Source organism: Odocoileus virginianus, chromosome 11, assembly GCF_023699985.2.
Source record: "Odocoileus virginianus isolate 20LAN1187 ecotype Illinois chromosome 11, Ovbor_1.2, whole genome shotgun sequence".
Taxonomy (NCBI): Eukaryota; Metazoa; Chordata; class Mammalia; order Artiodactyla; family Cervidae; genus Odocoileus; species Odocoileus virginianus.
Genome location: NC_069684.1, coordinates 32,497,934 through 32,517,308, shown reverse-complemented (window position 1 = coordinate 32,517,308; position 19,375 = coordinate 32,497,934). Strand labels below are relative to the sequence as shown.

The following is a 19,375-nucleotide window of genomic DNA, read 5'->3' as shown; positions in this document are numbered from 1 at the left end:
TCCTCTGCCTGGCGTGGGCAGTGGGAGCGGGGGTCCCCTCAGGCTCAGGCTCTGAGGCGGGGGTCTCTTGGGTTGCGGGCCGGCACTAAGATGACCCTCAAGAAGGCCTCTGAGCGCCGGCTGTGTGGCTGAGACTGAGAAGTGGAGTCAGATATCCTCGGGGGCTGGACGGGGAGCGGGGCCCGAGGACCCCTAGGGAGATGTGATGTGTCCTTGGTCCGGTCCCCCCTCTTCTGCCACCAGCATTAAGGAAGCTCCCTCACAGCAGGGAGAAGTCCTGCGGGCTGAGGCTCTGGGGCGGGGGTCCCCAGGACTGGCGGGAGGGAGTTAAGATGCCCTTCGGCCAGGGGGACCTCCTGTGCCCAGTCGTTCGCGTTGGCGGGGGGGAGTGGCCGTCACAGCAAAATGGGGCGCCCGCGGGACTGGGCGGGGCCGGGGTTCCGCAGTCAAGGTGAGGGGGGTTGTCACCGGCGGATCCCCCTTCCCCCAGCATTCAAGGAGGTCCGGGGTGGGGGGAGGACCCTGTGAGCCTGGGACCTTTGCGTGGGGGTTGGGGGCTGGGGGTCAGGGCGGGGCTGCCGGCGGGAGGGTGTTCCCCGCCCCCCGGGGTCCCGGCGCACTCGGCAGGCGGGCGCGGCCGCACAATGGCAGGAAGCGGGGCTCCGCGCTTTGTCCGGCGGGCGGCGCAGACCGCCGCTTCCTCCGGCCGCCATGGGGACGGGACCCGGCGTCTCCGGGCGCCGCGCGGCCTCCAGGCCGAGCCCCGGGCTGCCCTCCCGAGACTCCGAGCCCGGCTGGGCAGGGGGTTGCGGCCACTACGGGGAAGGCCAGGTACGGGCTCGGGGGGCTGGGCGGGGGGCCGGGGCGGGTGCTGTTTCGCTCCTCCGCATGCGTCTCTAAGTGGATCCAGTACTCGGCGGCCCAGCCCCCTACCCGGGGTGCACACCGCGGGGGTGCGGGGCGGGGGCGGGGAGGAGGAGCTGGGGAGGCGATGAGGGGCTGGGGGCTTGAGATGTGTCCCCCACCCTGGCACCAAGGGGGCCAGGCAGCGGAGGGGACCGCCAGACCCCGGCCTTTTGTGTCTGGGGCTGACTCCGGACACACCTGTGGGTCCCAGGCCCTGCCCTGGCCACCCTCCCCTTTCCTTCCTCTGTCCAGGCCCTGCCCACACCCCTCCTACTCCTGCTTCTGAGGCCACCCTGGTGGGACTAGGAGGACTGATTTCTCCACGCCCCATCCCTGGGGGAGTCAGCCTTGATCGTTCGTGCTCCCCAAAAGGCCCAGGCCCCTTTATTATTTGTAAAGTTACCGCCCATTCTCTGCCTTTGGACAAACAGTGTGACCTAGCTGTTCCATGGGATCCCCTCTCACTTCTTTGGCTTGAGTCCTGAGAACTTTGGGCCCTGGACCCTGCTGTCTCTCCCTGGCTGGCAGGGTCACTGCTGCCCTCAGAGTGTGGTGGGGGTGGGGGGTGTGAGGGGGCAGCAAGGAGGTGGGGAGTAGACCTTGGGTCTGAGAGAAGAGGCTCAAGAGTCTGGCTTTGGGAAGGGGCTACCCTGCTTTAGTGATGGGGAGACCCCCAACCCTGGAGGGAGTGGTGAAGACCCAGGGGTTTGAAGTTGGAGGTATGAGAACAGACAGTGTGGGCTGTGCCCACCACTGCTTCAGCCTCCCTCCCTGGGGGTTCTCAGAACTTCATCTTCAACCCGCAACCCGCTGAATACTCACTTGCTTCAGATCCTAGCCTGACTCTCACATCATCCCGGTGTCCCTGAGCTTGGGGGCTGCTGGGAGGATGGAAGGAGGTCAGCCAGCAGCTGGACTCTTGTTAAAATTAGCATTAGTATCAATAGTAATTTCCTCCTCCAGGGGATCCTCCCAACCCAGGAATTGAACTCTTGTCTCCTGCATTGGCCGGTGGATTCTTTACCACTGCGCTACCTGGGAAGCCCATCTATTGGTTAGTACATTCAGTTAATATTTTCTTAGTGGCAATCTGTATGCTATGTAGTGGTATTATAGGTATTATAAGTGGGAAATGGCAACTCACTTCAGTATTCTTGTCTGAAGAATTCGATGGATGGAGAAGCCTGGTGGGAGTACATATACTGGTTAGGTTTTAAAACAAGATTGTGGCATAGAACCAAGGACTTGGACTGGAAGACTCCCAGAGAACCAACCCCCTAAACCCAGAGCACCCATAACCTATCATGGCTCCTGCCATGTCACTCACCCCCACCCCCACCCACTGTGAGGCCAGGGCCTGGGCAGCTGGTCAGTCCACAGCCTCACTGACCAATGCCAAGCCTGGCACTAGAAAAATGAAACTGTCAGGGAAATCGCTAGAGGCCTGGAAGGGGTCAGGAAGGGGCACCTGTGCCAGACTGACTGCCAGGCTGGACACAGAGGGCAAGAGGGCTGCTGAGCTTGCCAGCTGTGAGCCTCCTGGGGAGAAAGGACAAGTGCTTCCTCGGATTTGTTGTCAGGAAGCGATGCTCACTGCAGGGGTTCCTGCATCCGCAAAGCTCAGCCCTCTATCAGGAGTGCCCTGGGGAGGCCAGGTGTGGATGTAGATGTGTGCAGAGCCATGGAGGAGAATTGGGGTTTTCACACTTTCTTTAGCAGTAGATCAGAGGGTTTCCCTGGTGACTCAGTTGGTGAAGAATCTGCCTGTAGTGCAGGAGACCCGAGTTGGGTCTCTGGGTCAGGGAGACCCCCTGGAGAAGGAATTGATAACCTACACCAGTATTCTTGCCTGGGAAATCCCATAGACAGTGAAGCCTGGTGGGCTACAGTCCTTAGGTTCGCAAAAGAGTCAGACACAACTAGCAACTAAACCACCACCACCAGGTCAAGTGAAGATAGAAACAGCTGTTCCAGTTGAAGGGTGCTTCTCGCCCTGCCTCAGGACAGAAGACCACACTTGAAGACCACTCAGGAAGGGAGTGGCAGTAGGGGGTACCTGACTCTCAGGTTGCTGTCGGAAATGTGGACCATGAGGCCCAGGGCCCAGACCCCCTGGAACAAGTGACCTCAGTCTGCTCCCTGCCAGCTGACATTTCTGTGTCCATATTCCTTTTTCTGTCTGATTGAGGAGTGGAAGGAACACAAGAACCAAAGCAACAAGCTAAGATCCTACATGCTTTGGGCTGAAAAACCAAAACACAGAATAGAAGCAACATTGTAACCAACTTAATAAAGACTAAAGAAGATGCCTGATCAGGCTGTCTCCAGTCCAAATCTCCAGTGGTCCTCTATCATGCTACTTAATAATCAAACCAGTACTTATTGAATGGCTAGGACGAGGTCAGTCAGTGAACCTAAAAGACGGAAACTGCTGTCCTTGTAGAGCCGATAGGGTGTGGAGGCAACAAAGTGAGACGCACAGACTGCCTGCCAGTGGGAGGTGTTAAGGAGAGAAGGCAGGGGCAGGGAGTGAATGTGGAGGAATGAAACCTTAGAAGGGAAAGATGGTGACTTTTGAGTGAAGGTCTGCAGGAAGGGAGGTGGCTGGTTATTTCAGTGTCTGGGGAAAGTGTTTCAGGCTGAGGGATTAGCAGATGCCAAGGCTCAGAGGTGGGGCATGTCTGAAGAAGCGTGTCCGAGAAGGCAGGAGGAGGGACTTCCCTGGTGGTCCAGTGGCCAAGACTCTGCTCTCCCAGTGCAGGGGGCCTGGGTTCGATCCCTAGTCAGGGAACTAAGATCCTGCATGCCGCAACTAAAGACCCTGAGCACTGCGACTATAGACCCAGCGCAGCCAAATAAATAAATATATGCATGCTCAGTGGCTCAGTCGTGTCTGACTCTCTCTGGCCCCATGGACTGTAGTCTGCCAAGCTCCCCTGTCCATGGGATTTTCCAGGCAAGAGTACTGGAGAGTGGGTTGCCACTTCCTATTCTAGGAGATCTTCCTGACCCAGGGATCAAACCTGTGTCTCTTGTGTCTCCTGCATTGGCAGGCGGATTCTTTACCACTAGCACCACCTGGGAAGCCCAATTACAGGGAAGGCAGGAGGCCGGCGGGTAGGGGCAGTGGAAGGAGCTAGGAGAACAGGACTGCAGGCCCCCGAGGTCACTGCCTTGGTGGGAGATGGGAAGCCCTTGCAGGGTTTTGAGGAGGTCTGTGTGACTCCTCTTTGGACTGGGTCCACTGCAGCTGCTCATGGAGAACAGGCTGGGGTCAAGGATGGGTGTAGGGTGACCAGCTCTGGGGCCCTGTCATCCTGCGAAGAGGTGATGGGAGCTAAGCTGGCCTGGAGCGTGTGGCCGGTTTGAAACTATGGATATTAAGGGTGGCGCCTGAAGATGTGTTAGACTGCCTGGATGATGGGTAACAGAAGTCTCACAGGTGACCCGAAGGTTTTTGGCGTAATATGTTATTTTCTTGGGGCTGCCGTAGCATGTCAGGCTTTAGAACAACAGAAGTTTATTCTCTTGGTTCTGAGGCCAAAAGTCTGAAATTAAGATGTGGTCAGGTTGTTCTCCCTTGCAAGTTACCAGGGGAGGATTCTCCCTTGCTTCCTCCAGCGTTTGGCACCTCCTGGTGTTCCTCAGTATTCCTTGGCTTTAGGTGCATGCCTCCAGTCACTGCCTCTGTTGTCACATGGCTTCTCACTCTGTGTCCCCTCTCTGTGTCTCTTCTCTTCTTATAAGGATACCAGTCATATGGGTATTCCATACTCTATCCTGTGTGATCACAGACCCCATTATGATCTCAGCTTAACTAGTGACATCTGTAATGATCCTCTTTCCATCAAGGGCGCATTCTGTGGTGCTGGGGGTTAGGACTGAACCTATGTTTTTTAAAAAAACAAACAAACAAACAAAACCAAAAACAAACTATTTGCTGTGCTGCCTGGCTTGTGAGATTCTTGTTCTCCAACCAGGCCTTCCCAAGTAGCTCAGTGGTAAAGAATCTGCCTGCCAGTTTAGGAGATGCAAGTTTGATTCCTGGGTCAGGAAGATCCCCTGGAGAAGGAATTGGCAACCCACTCCAGTATTCTTGCCTGGAGGATCCCATATACAGAGGAGCCTGATGGGCTGCATACAGTCCATGGGGTCACAAAGAGTCAGAAGTGACTTAGCAAGTAAACAGCAACAACAGCAGTTCCCCAGACAGGGATCAAATCCAGGCCCATGGCTGTGAAAGCACCAAGTCCTAACCACTGGACCACCAGGGAATACCCCGAACCTGTCTTTCTGAGGGACATAATTCAACTCATAACATCAGCATAGCTGGAAGATGTTGCCAATAATCGAGATGGGTAGAGAGCCATGTAGAAAATTTCAGGAGCTCATGTGAGGCCCTTTTAAGTTTGAGATGCTTGTTGGGATCCAGGAGGAGGATGGAGAAGGTGGGTCCAGAGTCTTAGGCCTGGTCCCCACTGGACAGATCACCTGGGAGCCCTCCCCAGGACAGTGGGTGTGGGTAAAATGAGGAGGGGTCCACAGATGGGGAGAGAGCAGGAAGCAGGCAAGGGGGCTGAGAGGGGAGGGAATAGGCAAGGCATGGGTTCTGAGGGCCGAGGAAGAAACGGTTTCCAAGAGACCATGTCGAATGCTGGGCCCTGGGAGAACAGACAAGAGGACTTAGAAGTGTGGCTGTCAGCAGAGACCTTAGAAGAGCAAGCTGGGGAGGGAGCAGAATTGATGGGAGAGGGTCTGAGGGAAAATAGAAGAGTTAGAAAATCTCCAGTTGCAACCATTGTGGTAATAGTTTGGTTTAGGCAAAAGCCATCAGTGAGGACTAAAGCCCTGGAGTGTGCAATCACTGGGGAGCAGGCTATCTCAAAGTGTCACCCCAGGACTACCTACTCATTGGTGGTTTAGTGGCTAAGTCATGTCCAACTCTTTGCAACCCATGGACCATATCCTGCCAGGCTCCCCAGTCCATGGGCTTTTCCAGGCAAGAATACTGGAGTGGTTTGCCATTTCCTTCTCCAGGGGATCTCCCTACCCAGGAATTGAACCTGGGTCTCCTGCATTGCAGGCGGATTCTTTACCACTGAGCCAGCAGAGAAGCCCTGTATCTACTCATTACAGAGAGAGAACACGCCTTTACAGAGTATAGCAAGGGGACCTCCTTGGTAGTCCAGTGGTTAAGAATCCACTTTCCAATACAGGGGACAGGAGTTCGATCCCTGGTCAGGGAACTAAGATCCCACATGCAGCAGGGCAACTAAGCGTGTCAGCTGCAACCAAGACCCGGCACAGCCAAATAAGTAAATATTAAGGCAAACAAACAAACAAGATACAGTGAGATCCCCAGATGGTCTGGCACTCGGGCACGCTGAAGGAGACATAGTCCACTCTCTGTCGTCCCTGCCCATATGCTCATCTTTACACTATGTGAGAAGAATTGATGCTTTTGAGCTATGGTGTTGGAGAATACCATAGCGAGTCCCTTGGACTGCAAGGAAATCAAACCAATCAATCCTGAAGGAAATCAGTCCTGAATATTCATTAGAAGGACTGATGCTAAAGCTGAAGCTCCAGTATTTTGGCCACGTGATGCAAAGAGCTGACTCATTGGAAAGACCCTGATGCTTGGAAAGATTGAAGGCAGGAGGAGAAGGGGTTGACAGAGTATGAGATGGTTGGATGGCATCACTAGCTCAATGGACATGAGTTTGAGCAAGCCCCGGGAGATAGTGAAGGATAGGGAAGTCTGGTATGCTATAGTCCATGGGGTCACAAAAAGTCAGACACGGCTGAGCGACTGAATGACAGCAAACTATGCGAGACCCCCAGACAAATCCAGAAGGAAGGGCTCACGGCGAAACTGCTGGCCTGGCTGCTTCAATGTCCTGAAAGACAGGGTGGAAAATGTGGGACATTCATTCTTTTTTTTAATTTAAAATATATATATATACATATATATATATATGTATATTTTATTTATTTATTTAGCTGTACTGGTTCTCATTTGCATCCCTCAGGATCTTTGATCTTCATTGAGGCATGCAGGATCTTGAGTTTTGGCGTTCAAACTCTTAGTTGCGGCATGTGGTATCTACTTACCCTGACCAGGGCTTGAACCTAGGCCCCTTGCCTTGAGAGCTCGGAGTCTTAGCCACTTGGGAAGTCCCAGGACATTCATTCTTAAAGGGGTAAACACAGCCAAACGTCTGTACATATGAACCTTGATTGGATACCATGTGGGGAAAAAAAACCTGTGAAGGACATTATTTAGACACTTGTGGAAATGCCAAGGTAGGCTATAGTTGGACAAAGTATCATCTCTGAGTTTCCCCGAGTGTGACTACACATAGAGTTGTGTGGGGTTTTGCACGAGAACATCTGTGGTCCCAGGTGGTGGTGATTTCCTCACCAGGGGAGGGGTGTCACGAGCAGTGTGGCAAATGTGAATGACTGGCGGAGCTAGAAGGGTGTGTGGATGTCATTGTACTATTCTTACAACTTTCTGTAGGTTTGAATGATTTTAAAACAAAAAGTTGAGGCAAAAGAAAGGGTAATGGGAGGAGAGAACAGAAAGTGGTGGTTATGGATGCCTGGTTTTACAGAGTTTAGTTATAAGTGGAGGGGGTGCTGGAGCTGGGGAAATGGGTTGGTTTGCCCATGGGAATGATCTGGTGAGAGGTGGGGCTCGGTGAGAGGTGGGTCTCGGTGGAAGGCTGGTCTGGGATTGGGGCAGGGTGAAGCCTCCACAGCCCAGGACGGGTGGGTGGCTGTGGTGGTTGGGGCTCATGGAGTGTCTTCTGTTTCCCTGGAAAAGTAGGCAGTGGGTCAGTGGGGAGTGAGTTTGGGATGCTTAGGGGATGGAGGAGATAGGAAGGTCATCCGTGGGGATGGAGATGAGAACAGACTGGAGTGAATGGGTAAATCTGAGGTCACGTCGCTAAGCAACGGCCCGTGGGTCCCACATAGGCACCCAGATGCCAGCATCGTTCCCTGACTCCTCCATAAGCCCCTCCACACCCTGACTTAGAAATCCACGGGGGTCAGCTGTTTGGGGGCTGCACAGGTCATAGAATTGAGGGCAGAGGCTCTGGGCATGGAGGACGAGGAGGCATTCTGTTTGAACACACTGAGTTGGGCCAAGTGACTGGCAGCCCCAGCTTCACTTTTTGGGGCCCTTGCTGCCTGTGTTCCGGGAGAGGCCCTGGGAGCACCTGTTTCATGGTTACTTGGCGCTGTTTCTTGCGGGCAGGGCTTTGCTGTCTCTGCATCCCCCAGAATGGACACCTTGTAGGTGCTTGGGAAACATTTGATGAATAAATTAATAAGCACAGGCCCCTCTGGAACACGGATGGTTGGACATGAAGAGCAGCCAGGGGCCCCGTGTACCACAGGGCTTTGGGTCCACCCCACCCCCATCCTTTTCCACACAGGTATGCCACCACGCCGACTGCCAGCAGCTGCACCACCGGGGCCCCCTCAACCTCTGCGAGGTCTGTGACAGCAAGTTCCACAGCGCCATGCATTATGATGGGCATGTCCGCTTCGACCTGCCCCCCCAAGGTGAGCACAGGGAGGGGCCGGTCCCTAGAGCCCCTACCTGGGGGCACAGAGTCCTGGTAACTGTAGGCATCTTGACAAGGCCATCAGAAGGACAAGAGTCAGCTGTGGACAATGAAACCCAAATCCACTGCTGCCCCTTTTGTTCCACAAGTATTTGTTTTTTAACATTTTATTTTGTACTGAGGTGTAGCTGATTAACAGGGATTCCCAGGTGGTGCTAGTGGTAAAGAACCCACCTGCTAATGCAGGAGACATAAGAGACACAGGTTCGATCCCTGGGTCGGGAAGATCCCCTGAAAGAGGCCATGGCAACCCACTCCAGTATTCTTGCCTGGAGAATCCCATGGACGGAGGAGCCTGGCGGGCTACAGTCCATGAGGTTGCAAAGAGTCGGACACGATTGAAACAACTTAGCATGCATGCACGCACACATAGCTGATTAACAATGTTGTGATAGTTTCAGATGAACAGGGAAGGGATTGGATCATACTATACATGTATCCATTCTCCCCCAAACCCTCCTCCCTTCCAGGCTGCCACATAACACTGAGCAGAGTTCCATGTGCTATTCAGTAGATCCTTGTTGGTTATGCATTTTAAATACAGCCATGTGTACATGTCCATCCAAAACTCCCTAACTATCCCTTCCTGTCATCCTCCCCCCTGCCAGTTTTTTAACAAGAGGAAAAGTTGGGGACCGGCCCAGCTCAAGGGCCAGCCTATCTCCTCTAGGGGCCAGGTCCTTCTTGATGGGCCTGCCCCTGCCCGGGCCAGCATGGAGAAAGCCCTTCCGTCTTCTCCTCCAGGCAGGGGATTTCTGGATAGATCCTCCAGCCAGGCAGCCAGCGGACAGAGGCAGTGGGAGGTGGGGTGGGCAGGTCAGAAGGAACTTGCAGCAGGAAATAAGAGACCCCTCCTGCTGAACAGGCACCTGGCCCAGTCCCACTGCCAGCTGACTGTGCTGAGGTGGCTTTTGTCTCCTTCCCCAGCTGGTCAGAGGGACAAAAGGACTGTTCCCCAGGGCCCCCTGGGACTTTGGGTGTGGTCACAGTGGTGACCTGCAAGAAAGGGGAGGGGGGAGGGGAAACTTGCAAGAAAGCCATGGAGTTTGGTCCCTCCCTGCAGCAATCCTAGAGGCAGTGCTTCTTTATGCCTATTTCATAGATGGGTAAATTGAGGCGGAGTTGCACTGGGCACAGGGCATCACCCAGGGCGTCATCCCAGGGCCCTTGTGTCTTTTTGGTTCTGGGGATGGATAAATGCTAAGCAGTGACTGACTTCTGACTCCTGACTCGGCCCTGGCTTGTTAGAGGGGGGGGTCCCAGGGTCCATAGCCGGCTTTAGTTTCTCTGGAGACTACCATGTTGGAAGACTAAGAAGGGGACCGGGGACAGGGAGGCAGGCACAACCCCACTCCCATTCTACTCCACAGGCTCTGTCCTGGCTCGGAATGTGTCCACCCGGTCATGCCCCCCACGCACCAGTCCTGCCGTGGACTTGGAGGAGGAGGAGGAGGGCTGTATGGATGGCAAGGGGTAGGTGAGGGGTTGGTGAGCGGAGAAGACACCTGGGGGCTCCCACGGCTGGGTGTCAGGTCACAGATCTAGGGACCAGAGATCCCTCCTAGCCCCTGCCGCTACCCAGATTCCTGGAGGGTGAGCCTCTAGGGCTTCTGGAAGCAGACTCCACCTGTCTAGGGACCCTGGGGATGACTCCTGGATTGGCCACTAGGGGGCGCACAGCTCCTTGTGAGCCTCTCCCCACCTCCACCCCTGCTTGCCTGAGCCAACCTGAGTTACCTGGCCACCTACAGTCAGCAAGGGGTGGGTCACCAGAGGGGGCCTACCCACATCCCACCTGGATAAGAGCCCACCCATGCCTCCAGCCTCTGCCCTGACTGGCTTCCTTACAGGGACCGAAAGAGCACAGGCCTGAAACTCTCCAAGAAGAAAGCCAGGAGGAGACACACAGATGTAAGAAGTCCCCAGGCTGGCAGAGCAGCCCCCCCCTGCCCCAAGCCTCTGTCCCTCCTGCGCCCTTTCCATTCCCAAGGCTGGGATGAATTCCAATACCAGGGATGGGGCGTGGAGTGAGCGTATCTCTCTGTTGCCGCCCAGCCCTGCCCACCTTAGCTCAGGTGGGGGATGCTCCAGGAGCTCCTGCCTCCAGCAGGAGGGCTGCCAGCGGCCTCCCCAGGACAGAAAAGGACAGGGAGATCCCTGTGCTCACCAGGACCCTGGGGTGGGGAGGGTAGGGCGCGAGGGGTGCAGATGCTGAGATGCATGTCCGCTCAGGACCCAAGCAAGGAGTGCTTCACCCTGAAATTTGACCTGAACGTGGATATTGAGACGGAGATTGTACCAGCCATGAAGAAGAAGTCTCTGGGGTAGGGCTCGATGGGGCTGAGGGGAGAACGGAGCTGGGGGATAGGTGTGGCCTCAGCAGGTATGACTGTATGTCTGTGTGGTGGCCTGTAAACGAATGTATCCTCCCCCAAGGACACCCCACTCATGTGCAGTGAGGGCCTGGGAGCCATGCTTGAATGGACGTGGCTCACCCCTGGGGCGTGGACTGGCATGTGACAGGGTCTGGCCCTGGTGTGTCAACACGAATGTGTGAGGGCGAGGGTGTGTTGGCTTGTATATACACGTGTGAACCTCCTATTCGTGTGTGCATGTATAAACCTGGATGTGATCCCCCTGGGGTCTCCCTTTTCCTTTGGGGGGCGGGGTGGGGGTTCATGTGATGGCTCTGGGCAGGGTGGGGGGTTCATGTGATGGCCCCCAACACACACACCTCCTGTCCTGGGGCAGGGAGGTGCTGCTGCCAGTATTTGAAAGGAAGGGCATTGCACTGGGCAAAGTGGACATCTACCTGGACCAGTCCAACACGCCCCTGTCCCTCACCTTTGAGGCTTACAGGTTTGGGGGACACTACCTGCGGGTCAAAGGTGAGCAGGGGATATGGGGCGCAACTGGGTCCTCTGGAGAGGGTGTTGTTTCCCAGCTCAGGTTCCCGTTGGCCATGGCCTTGATCAGGCTCATTACCATACAGGTGTCTCTGCTGGGTGGCAGTGCTGGGTGCTGGCAGGGCGGGGCTTTGGGGGAGGGCAGCCAGGCCTTGGTTTGGATCCTCCGGGGAGAGAGAGGACTGGGGCCTCGTCCTCCACTGGCCTGGGTTTTGAGGACCTTTACTTGTCCCCGCATGCCTCCCCAGCCAAGCCAGGGGACGAGGGGAAGGTGGAGCAGGGGGTGAAGGACTCCAAGTCCCTGAGTCTGCCGATCCTGCGGCAAGCTGGGGCCGGGCCCCCGGCCCAGGAGCGCGTGGACCCCCAGAGCCGCCGGGAGAGCCTGGATATCCTGGTGAGGAGGGGCCAGAGGGGAGGTCACCTGGGCCCCTTGCTGCTCCTGCTGGGGGCTTTCCTCCCCCTTCTGTGAAATGGGGCTGGCTCGGGGTATACGGGGATCCCCCCACTGCAGGGGGATGGGCCCGGGAATTCCGAGTGTTCATGCATGAGGAGTCTGAGCATGTGTGTCCAAGCAGGCATTGTGTGGGGAGTGAAGCTGTGTGTCACTGGCTGTGCTCGTGAGCGTTCGTCAGGGATCCACTTGGATGTGGGCTTCTAAGTGCACCCGAGTGTGTGTGACTGTGTTCTCCCACGTGCTTCATGCTGCTGGTTGGGGTTGGCGGTGGGGGGAGGCGTGGCCCAGGGGTGCCTTTCTGGACCTTCCAGCCCCTAGGGCATGTGTAGGCCTCAGGAGAGGTGGCCTCACAGGGTGGGGGAATGCAGAGACCCTCCTGCGTCCCAGGTGGGTTTGAGGCCCTGGAGATGTGTGGGGTGGGGCCGTGGGGGTCAGGGTGGACCTGCCTCTTGACCATTGCCCCCCGGCCAGGCCCCTGGTCGCCGACGCAAGAACATGTCAGAGTTCCTGGGGGAGGCAAGCATCCCTGGGCAGGAGCCCCCCACACCCTCCAGCTGCTCTCTGCCCAGCGGCAGCAGCAGTGGCAGCAGCAGCAGCAGCAGTGGCAGTGACAGCTGGAAGAACCGGGCAGCCAGTCGCTTCAGTGGCTTCTTCAGCTCAGGCCCCAGCACCAGCGCCTACGGCCGGGTATGTGGACCTGGGTGCCCTGGGGCAGGGCAGCTGGCTGACTCTTGACCCCTGACCCTGACCACGGGTCTCCTCTCAGGAGATGGACAAGATGGAGCAGCTGGAGGGCAAGCTGCACGCCTACGGCCTCTTCGGGCTGCCCAGGCTGCCCCGGAGGCTGCGCTTTGACCATGACTCCTGGGAGGAAGAAGGTGACGAAGAGGAGGATGAGGATGATGCTGGACTGCGGCTGGAGGACAGCTGGCGGGAGCTCATTGACGGGCACGAGGTGGGTGCTGCCTGCCTGCCCACAGCTCCCCCCTCCTCAGGGAAAGGGGGGCATTATCACCCCTGCCCCACTCCATGGGGCCCTTCCTAGGGTGGCAGGATGTTCCAAGGACAGCCCCGCCAGGCTGCTGTCATCATTAACCAGCTTTGGAGGAATTCAGGCAAGGTGAAAGTGTGGTGCACCACTTGGCTGGCCCAGAACTTGGGGGGGCCTCTGTGTCTCAAATGGGAAAAAAGGTGGTGTGTGGGCCCACTCCACCTGCTCCCCTGATCTGGCCACCCCGGGGCTTCTGGAGACACCCTGCCCTCCCCACAGAAGCTGACCCGGCGGCAGTGCCACCAACAGGAGGCGGTCTGGGAGCTCCTGCACACGGAGGCCTCCTACATTAAGAAGCTGAGGGTGATCACCAACGTGAGTGTGGGGCCCAGAGCCACCCACATCCCGCCCATCCTGGCCCCCGCTGGGGCCTCCTCTGGGTGTCTCTGAGCAGAGTTGGACCTTTGCAGAAGGAGCAGGTGCCAAGCAACAAAGGGGGAGGGGTGTGGGGGGTGGGCCACACCCCAGCATGGAGGTGATTCCCTGGGGCCCCAGGGAATTGGGAGGGGGCTTGGGGCAAGTCTGCTGGGTTGAGCTGAGTAACACAGACCTCATCCTTTCACTCATCCGCTCAACGGCTGTTTCTAAACACCTGCTGTATGCTGGGTGTCCAGCAGCCCACACCCTAGATGCGGAGACAAGATGGGTAGGCACTGGGGGCGGGGGTGTGTAGGGACTTTGACCTGGGAGAGCAGCTGTCCTGGGCTTGTGAGCTCAAGGAAGACACCCTCTGGGCAGAAACCAGAGCGAGCCAGGGCAGAGCTGGAGGAGAGAATTCCAGGTGTGGCAGTCAGGGCAGCGTCCCAGAGCGGCCCTCCAGGTGGGGCCTGGCTAGGGGGACCCGCAGCCGGGCCATGGAACTGGTTCTTTTCTCAAAGGGTGAACCCTCTCTGTCCCAGACTGCCTCAGGGCCTCCCAGGATGGGGAAGGGGTGAAGGGAGTCTTAGAGTCTGGGTGGGGCATCGGGACGGGGAACCCCCCACTCCAGATGCAGTGCTCCTTGCCCCCACAGCTGTTCCTGTGCTGCCTTCTGAACCTGCAAGAGTCGGGACTGCTGTGTGAGGTGCCGCGGGGCCTGGGGTGGGGGCGGTCCCAGGAAGTAATGGGGAGGGGCTAAAGCCAGGGAGGGGCGGGACAGGGGCGTGGCTGACTGGTGGAGTGGGTGAGGGGCGGGGCCTGGCACCTAATTGTTAACGTGGGATGATGCTGAAGAATGCTCGGAGCGGGGCTAACGGGTAGAGTGAGGGGCGGGGAAGAGGATGGGCAGGGGCGGGGCCCGGCCCCTAAAGGTGGGCAAGGAAAGGTGCTGAAGAAGGCTGGGGGCGGGGCTGAGAGGGCGGAAGGGGGATGGGTAGGGGCGGGGTCTAGAAGAGGGCGGGGCCGAGCGCACCTCCACCACCAACCCCGCCCCCCAGGTGGAGGCGGAACGCCTGTTCAGTAACATTCCGGAGATCGCGCGGCTGCACCGCGGGCTGTGGGGCAGTGTGATGGCGCCGGTGCTGGAGAAGGCGCGGCGCACGCGGGCGCTGCTGCAGCCCGGGGATTTCCTCAAAGGCTTTAAGATGGTACGGTCAGGTCGGACACAGATGCAGGGCTGGGGCGCCAATCCCGTCTGCCCAACACCCCAGCCTCCCCCCAGCCGGTAGCCCGGAAGACCCGTGGTGGTCAAGAGACGTAGCATTCAGAGCCGGTAGCCGTGGTGTGAAACCCCACCTGGCCGTGTGCCCTTGCTACCACTTGGCCGAGGTCGATCGCTTTCGCTGAGGTTCCCTGTCCTCGTGTGGAAAACGGGGTTAATAAGCTTGCCCCCTATTGGTCGGGGAGAGGCAGTAAGGGAGGAGCGAGCGCGGGACCCCCTCCCGTGGGGGTGGGGCGCGCGGTAACCGGTGCTATGCCTTTTCCGCCCCGCGCCAGTTTGGCTCCCTCTTCAAGCCCTACATCCGATACTGCATGGAGGAGGAGGGCTGCATGGAGTACATGCGTGGCCTGCTGCGCGACAACGACCTCTTCCGAGCTTACATCACGGTGAGGGCTGGTGGGGCTCGCCAGGGGCCAGGGCACTGCACGATGGGCTCCCCTGGGTGGCAGGTGCCGGGAGGGGGGTGGGGGGAGCGCCCTGAGTCCCGCTCCGCCTCCCCGCCGCAGTGGGCCGAGAAGCACCAACAATGCCAGCGGCTGAAGCTGAGCGACATGCTGGCCAAGCCCCACCAGCGACTCACCAAGTACCCGCTGCTGCTCAAGTCGGTGCTAAGAAAGACCGACGAACCTCGTGCCAAGGAGGCCGTTGTCACCATGGTAACTGGGTCGCGGGCAGGGTCCCTCCCTCTGGCTGACAGCCCCTCCTGACCCCATCCTTGAACTGCCCTGGCCCGCCCGCCCTAGATCGGCTCGGTGGAACGCTTCATCCACCACGTGAACGCGTGCATGCGGCAGCGCCAGGAGCGGCAGCGGCTGGCGGCCGTGGTGAGTCGCATCGACGCCTACGAGGTGGTGGAGGGCAGCAACGACGAGGTGGACAAGGTGGGTGCCATCGTCTGTGCAGGGGTCCTTGGCCCTGCTGGGAGCGGGGAAGGGCCACAGTGGCAGATGGGAACTATACTGGGAATCTCATCTGAGGTCTCCCAGCTGAGATGAGGGGTCAGACCGTGACCACTCTTGCCCCCGCCCCCAACCCCACCCCCAGCTCCTGAAGGAATTTCTACATCTGGACCTGACAGCCCCCATCCCTGGAGCCTCCCCTGAGGAGACACGTCAGCTGCTGCTGGAAGGGAGCCTGAGGATGAAGGAGGGGAAGGACAGCAAGGTGACTCTAGGAACCTCCCCATGGCCAGAGCCCTTGCCTCCCCCTTACCTTGTGGGGTTTGGACCATCCCTTCCTCGGGACCTCCTGGGCCCTAGTCAGTGATTCTTAGCTGCCCCGTCCCTTGGGTAGCAATGCAAGGACTAGTGCCTTTATATGAGGAATGACTGGGTTTTTTTGTTTCAAAATTATTTGTAATTGAAGGATAATCGCTTTACAATATTGTGTTGAGGGATAACTTTTTGCCTGCAGTTTACTTTTTACAAATACAGCAGCCGGATCCCGGCCACCAGGTGCCATTCTAGCCCACCTGTCAGTGCCATAGTGTATTCCTGTTGGGAGGGAGGGGCCCATTCTGTGAGCAGGCTGGGAATAGCCTAGAGTCTTGCTATGGAGCTATGAATTTTTCAAGCACTATATAACCCAGAGCCTGCAAATCATGATTTTTTTTAAATTTATTTATATTTGGCTGCTCTGGGTCTGTGTTGCTGCGTGAGAGCTTTCTGTAGTTGCAGCGAGCCAGGACTACTCTCTAGTTTTGGTGCACGGGCTTCTCTTGGCAGTGGCTTCTCTTAGTTGCAGGGCACGGGCCCTAGTTGAACAAGCTTAGTTGCTCTGTGGCATGTGGGATCTTCCCCGACCAGGGATTGTACCAGTGTCCTCTGCACTGTAAGGCAGATTCTTAATCAGGGAAGTCCTGCCAATCATGATTTTAAAACCACCTTCCTTTCCCTCTTTAATATAAACTTTTAACTGGCATAAGTCACAAGTAAGTAGCTGGATGAGAGTAAGTCATTTTGTTCTTCACTTGAATGTTACTCTCAGTTCAATGGGGGTGGAAGAAGAGGTGCTTGACACCAGTGCTCCCAGGGGAGGGTGTTGAAGCAGACAGGCGGAGGGTGCCTGCCTTGGCCCTGACCTCTGGCTTCTCTTGCTCTTCCTGCATTCCCTCCCTACCCCCCACCACTGCCAGATGGACGTGTACTGCTTTCTCTTCACCGACCTGCTCTTGGTGACCAAGGCAGTGAAGAAGGCCGAGAGGACCAAGGTGATCAGGCCACCGCTGCTGGTGGACAAGATCGTGTGCCGGGAGCTTCGGGACCCAGGTGAGGAGGCCGGCTCCTGGCCCCTGGGTGGGACCTGTGATGGGCCGGACCTATGGTGGGCTGGGGTCTTGGTCCCAGCTAGCACTGATGCGAGCCCTTCCTAACCAGGCTCCTTCCTCCTCATCTACCTGAACGAGTTCCACAGTGCTGTGGGGGCCTACACGTTCCAGGCCAGTGGCCAGGCTTTGTGCCGTGGCTGGGTGGATGCCATCTACAATGCTCAGGTGAGAGCAGAGTGGTGGGCAGCCTGGCAGGACAGCCTGGTGGGGGCTGCTACTCACCAGCTGTGGGGCCCCTGTGTACCCCTATCTCCAGAACCAGCTGCAGCAGCTGCGTGTGCAGGAGCACCCAGGCAACCAGCAGCACCTGCAGAGCCTGGAAGAGGAGGAGGATGAGCAGGAGGAGGAGGAGGAAGAGGAGGAGGAAGGCGGGGAGAGTAGCACTTCGGCTGCCAGCTCCCCTACCATTCTGCGCAAAAGCAGCCACAGCCTTGACTCCCAGCGCTGGTATGTTCGCCTGGGACCGCTCAGCAAGCTGGAGCAGAGCAGGTGCTCCGCCCCAGGCCTCCTGACCCCAAGGCCACCGACACTGAGCGGGACCCCGTTCCCTGGGTGTGGCTTTATGATATGAACACAGTGGGCATGGGGAGGGGGGCTCTGCCTCCCACCAGCAGGGATGGCAGACGGATTTCAACTTGAGTGCCCCCTCTGATCTATTAGTGGTAGCTGCCCAGAGCTGAGCTGAAGATTCTTAGACTATATCTGACAGCGGATGCTGTGGTCACGACAGACACCATTCCTGATACCTGTGTTTCAGGCTCACATGCTGCCTGCTTGCAGTCTTTGAGCCTCAGACTCAGGAGGGCAGAGACTCTCAACTTCTGTGTCCAGCCGTCTAGGCTTCCTTTAGCTGGGCTGACTCCCTTCTCGGCCCCCACAGTGCCTCGGATGGCTCTACGGAGACTCTGGCCATGGTGGTGGTGGAGCCTGGGGAGTTGCTGTCCTCTCCTGAATTTGGGGGCGGCCCCTTCAGCTCCCAGTCAGATGAGACCTCTCTCAGCACCACTGCCTCATCTGTCACTCCTACCAGCGAGCTGCTGCCCCTGGGCCCTGTGGACGGCCGCTCCTGCTCCATGGACTCTGCCTACGGCACCCTTTCCCCCACCTCCCTGCAAGACTTTATGGCCCCAGCGCCCATGGTGGAGTTAGCACCCCGGCCCCCAGAGTTACCACCAGCCCCGTCACCCCCACCCTCGCCCCGCCTCCGCCGCCGCACTCCTGTCCAGCTGCTGCCCTGCCTGCCCCACCTGCTCAAGTCCAAATCCGAGGCCAGCCTCCTCCAGCTGCTGTCAGGGGCCACCACCCGCAGAGCGCCCCCAGCCCCTAGCCGCAGCCTGTCGGAAGTCTGCTTGGCTGCTACCGTCCCCGGCATGAGGACTCAGGGCTCCTGTCAGGAAGCTGGGCCCAGCTGGTATTGCCAGGGGGCACCTGGCCCTGGCCCCCAGCTGGCACAGCTAGAGGGTGGAGCCCACTGTCCAGGTGGGGAGCCCGAAGGACCCAGCAGGAGGAGCAGAGAGCTGTCCTTGGGGGCCTCGACCAGGGTCCAGCCTGAGCCTCCCCCGGGGATCTCGGCCCAGCACAGGAAGCTGACGCTGGCCCAGCTCTACCGAATCAGGACTACCCTGCTGCTTAACTCCACCCTCACTGCCTCGTGAGTGGCCTGGCCTGGGGTGGAGGACAGGTGGCCCAGTGTACTGGGGGCACTGTCATGGCTGGGAACAGATGGCACTTGGGTACAGGGATGGGAGAGGGAGCCTGAGACCTGCCCCAGCATCTGGCAAGGATGTGCACAGTGGGCAGTGGTGAAGAAGCCTGAGGATCCCAGTCAGGAGAGGGTGGCCAGATCCCCTCCAAATACCATCAGCCAAGGAAGGACTGTCTCTCCCCTCCTCTCCACTGCAGGGAGGTCTGAGCAGAGGGAGGCCCCCAAGGGTGCCACTGACCAAGGGACAGCAGACAGCATGCCTCCTGGGGTGTGCCGTCCCCTGCTCCAGCTGCTGCCGTAATGTGCGCACGGGCCGGAGTGCCCAGCCGGACACTGCCCCTGCCCCCGCCCCCAGGGGCCCAATTTGCACTTTGCCAGACCGGATGGAAGTGGAAGAGGGCTCAGCAGAGGCCCAGGCTGCAGGACCCCCTGACAGTCACCACTGTCACTAACCTGCCTTTTTCCCCACCCCCCACCCCCAGCGGAGGCAGGGTCCTTTGCCCAGTGCTCTCTGAAGTCAGGGCCTCCAGTCCTCTGGGCTGGACTCCAGGGCTGGGGTCCCAGGCAGCCCTTCCCTCCTCCACCCGCATCTGGCACCAAATGGGATGATGGTTGCCCTGCCTTTAGCCCCCTCCCCCTCTTCCCAGTCCTTGGGATGGGCTCTGTGTAAAGTTGCATATTTATTGAGCTTTTGATTCTTTTATAAAGACTTGTATATACTTCACTGGAAAGAGTCCTTTGCTTTTGGAAT

At 58.0% G+C, this 19,375-nt stretch overlaps 1 protein-coding gene across 7 annotated transcripts in view; it reads left to right on the top strand.

Annotated features, from left to right (window-relative positions):
* Positions 1 to 19,348, top strand: part of PLEKHG5 (pleckstrin homology and RhoGEF domain containing G5) — a 35,345-nt gene extending 15,997 nt beyond the window's left edge. For 3 of the 7 annotated variants that reach the window (XM_070474206.1, XM_070474205.1, XM_070474207.1), the window contains 20 exons: positions 8,352 to 8,481; positions 9,914 to 10,016; positions 10,394 to 10,454; positions 10,776 to 10,867; positions 11,295 to 11,431; positions 11,698 to 11,843; positions 12,375 to 12,590; positions 12,670 to 12,858; positions 13,174 to 13,269; positions 13,967 to 14,017; positions 14,370 to 14,519; positions 14,869 to 14,979; positions 15,100 to 15,249; positions 15,337 to 15,474; positions 15,638 to 15,757; positions 16,728 to 16,860; positions 16,969 to 17,084; positions 17,176 to 17,366; positions 17,800 to 18,570; positions 18,822 to 19,348. In XM_070474206.1, the coding sequence (XP_070330307.1) occupies positions 8,352 to 8,481; positions 9,914 to 10,016; positions 10,394 to 10,454; positions 10,776 to 10,867; positions 11,295 to 11,431; positions 11,698 to 11,843; positions 12,375 to 12,590; positions 12,670 to 12,858; positions 13,174 to 13,269; positions 13,967 to 14,017; positions 14,370 to 14,519; positions 14,869 to 14,979; positions 15,100 to 15,249; positions 15,337 to 15,474; positions 15,638 to 15,757; positions 16,728 to 16,860; positions 16,969 to 17,084; positions 17,176 to 17,366; positions 17,800 to 18,570; positions 18,822 to 18,831 (3,111 nt within the window). In that variant the 3' untranslated portion in view covers positions 18,832 to 19,348. Of the gene's footprint in view, positions 1 to 696; positions 832 to 1,869; positions 1,961 to 8,351; positions 8,482 to 9,913; positions 10,017 to 10,393; positions 10,455 to 10,775; positions 10,868 to 11,294; positions 11,432 to 11,697; positions 11,844 to 12,374; positions 12,591 to 12,669; positions 12,859 to 13,173; positions 13,270 to 13,966; positions 14,018 to 14,369; positions 14,520 to 14,868; positions 14,980 to 15,099; positions 15,250 to 15,336; positions 15,475 to 15,637; positions 15,758 to 16,727; positions 16,861 to 16,968; positions 17,085 to 17,175; positions 17,367 to 17,799; positions 18,575 to 18,821 lie in introns of those variants that run through there. The other 4 variants (XM_070474203.1, XM_070474208.1, XM_070474204.1 and 1 more) reach the window with 4 other exon arrangements.
* The last annotated feature ends 27 nt before the right edge of the window (positions 19,349 to 19,375 follow it).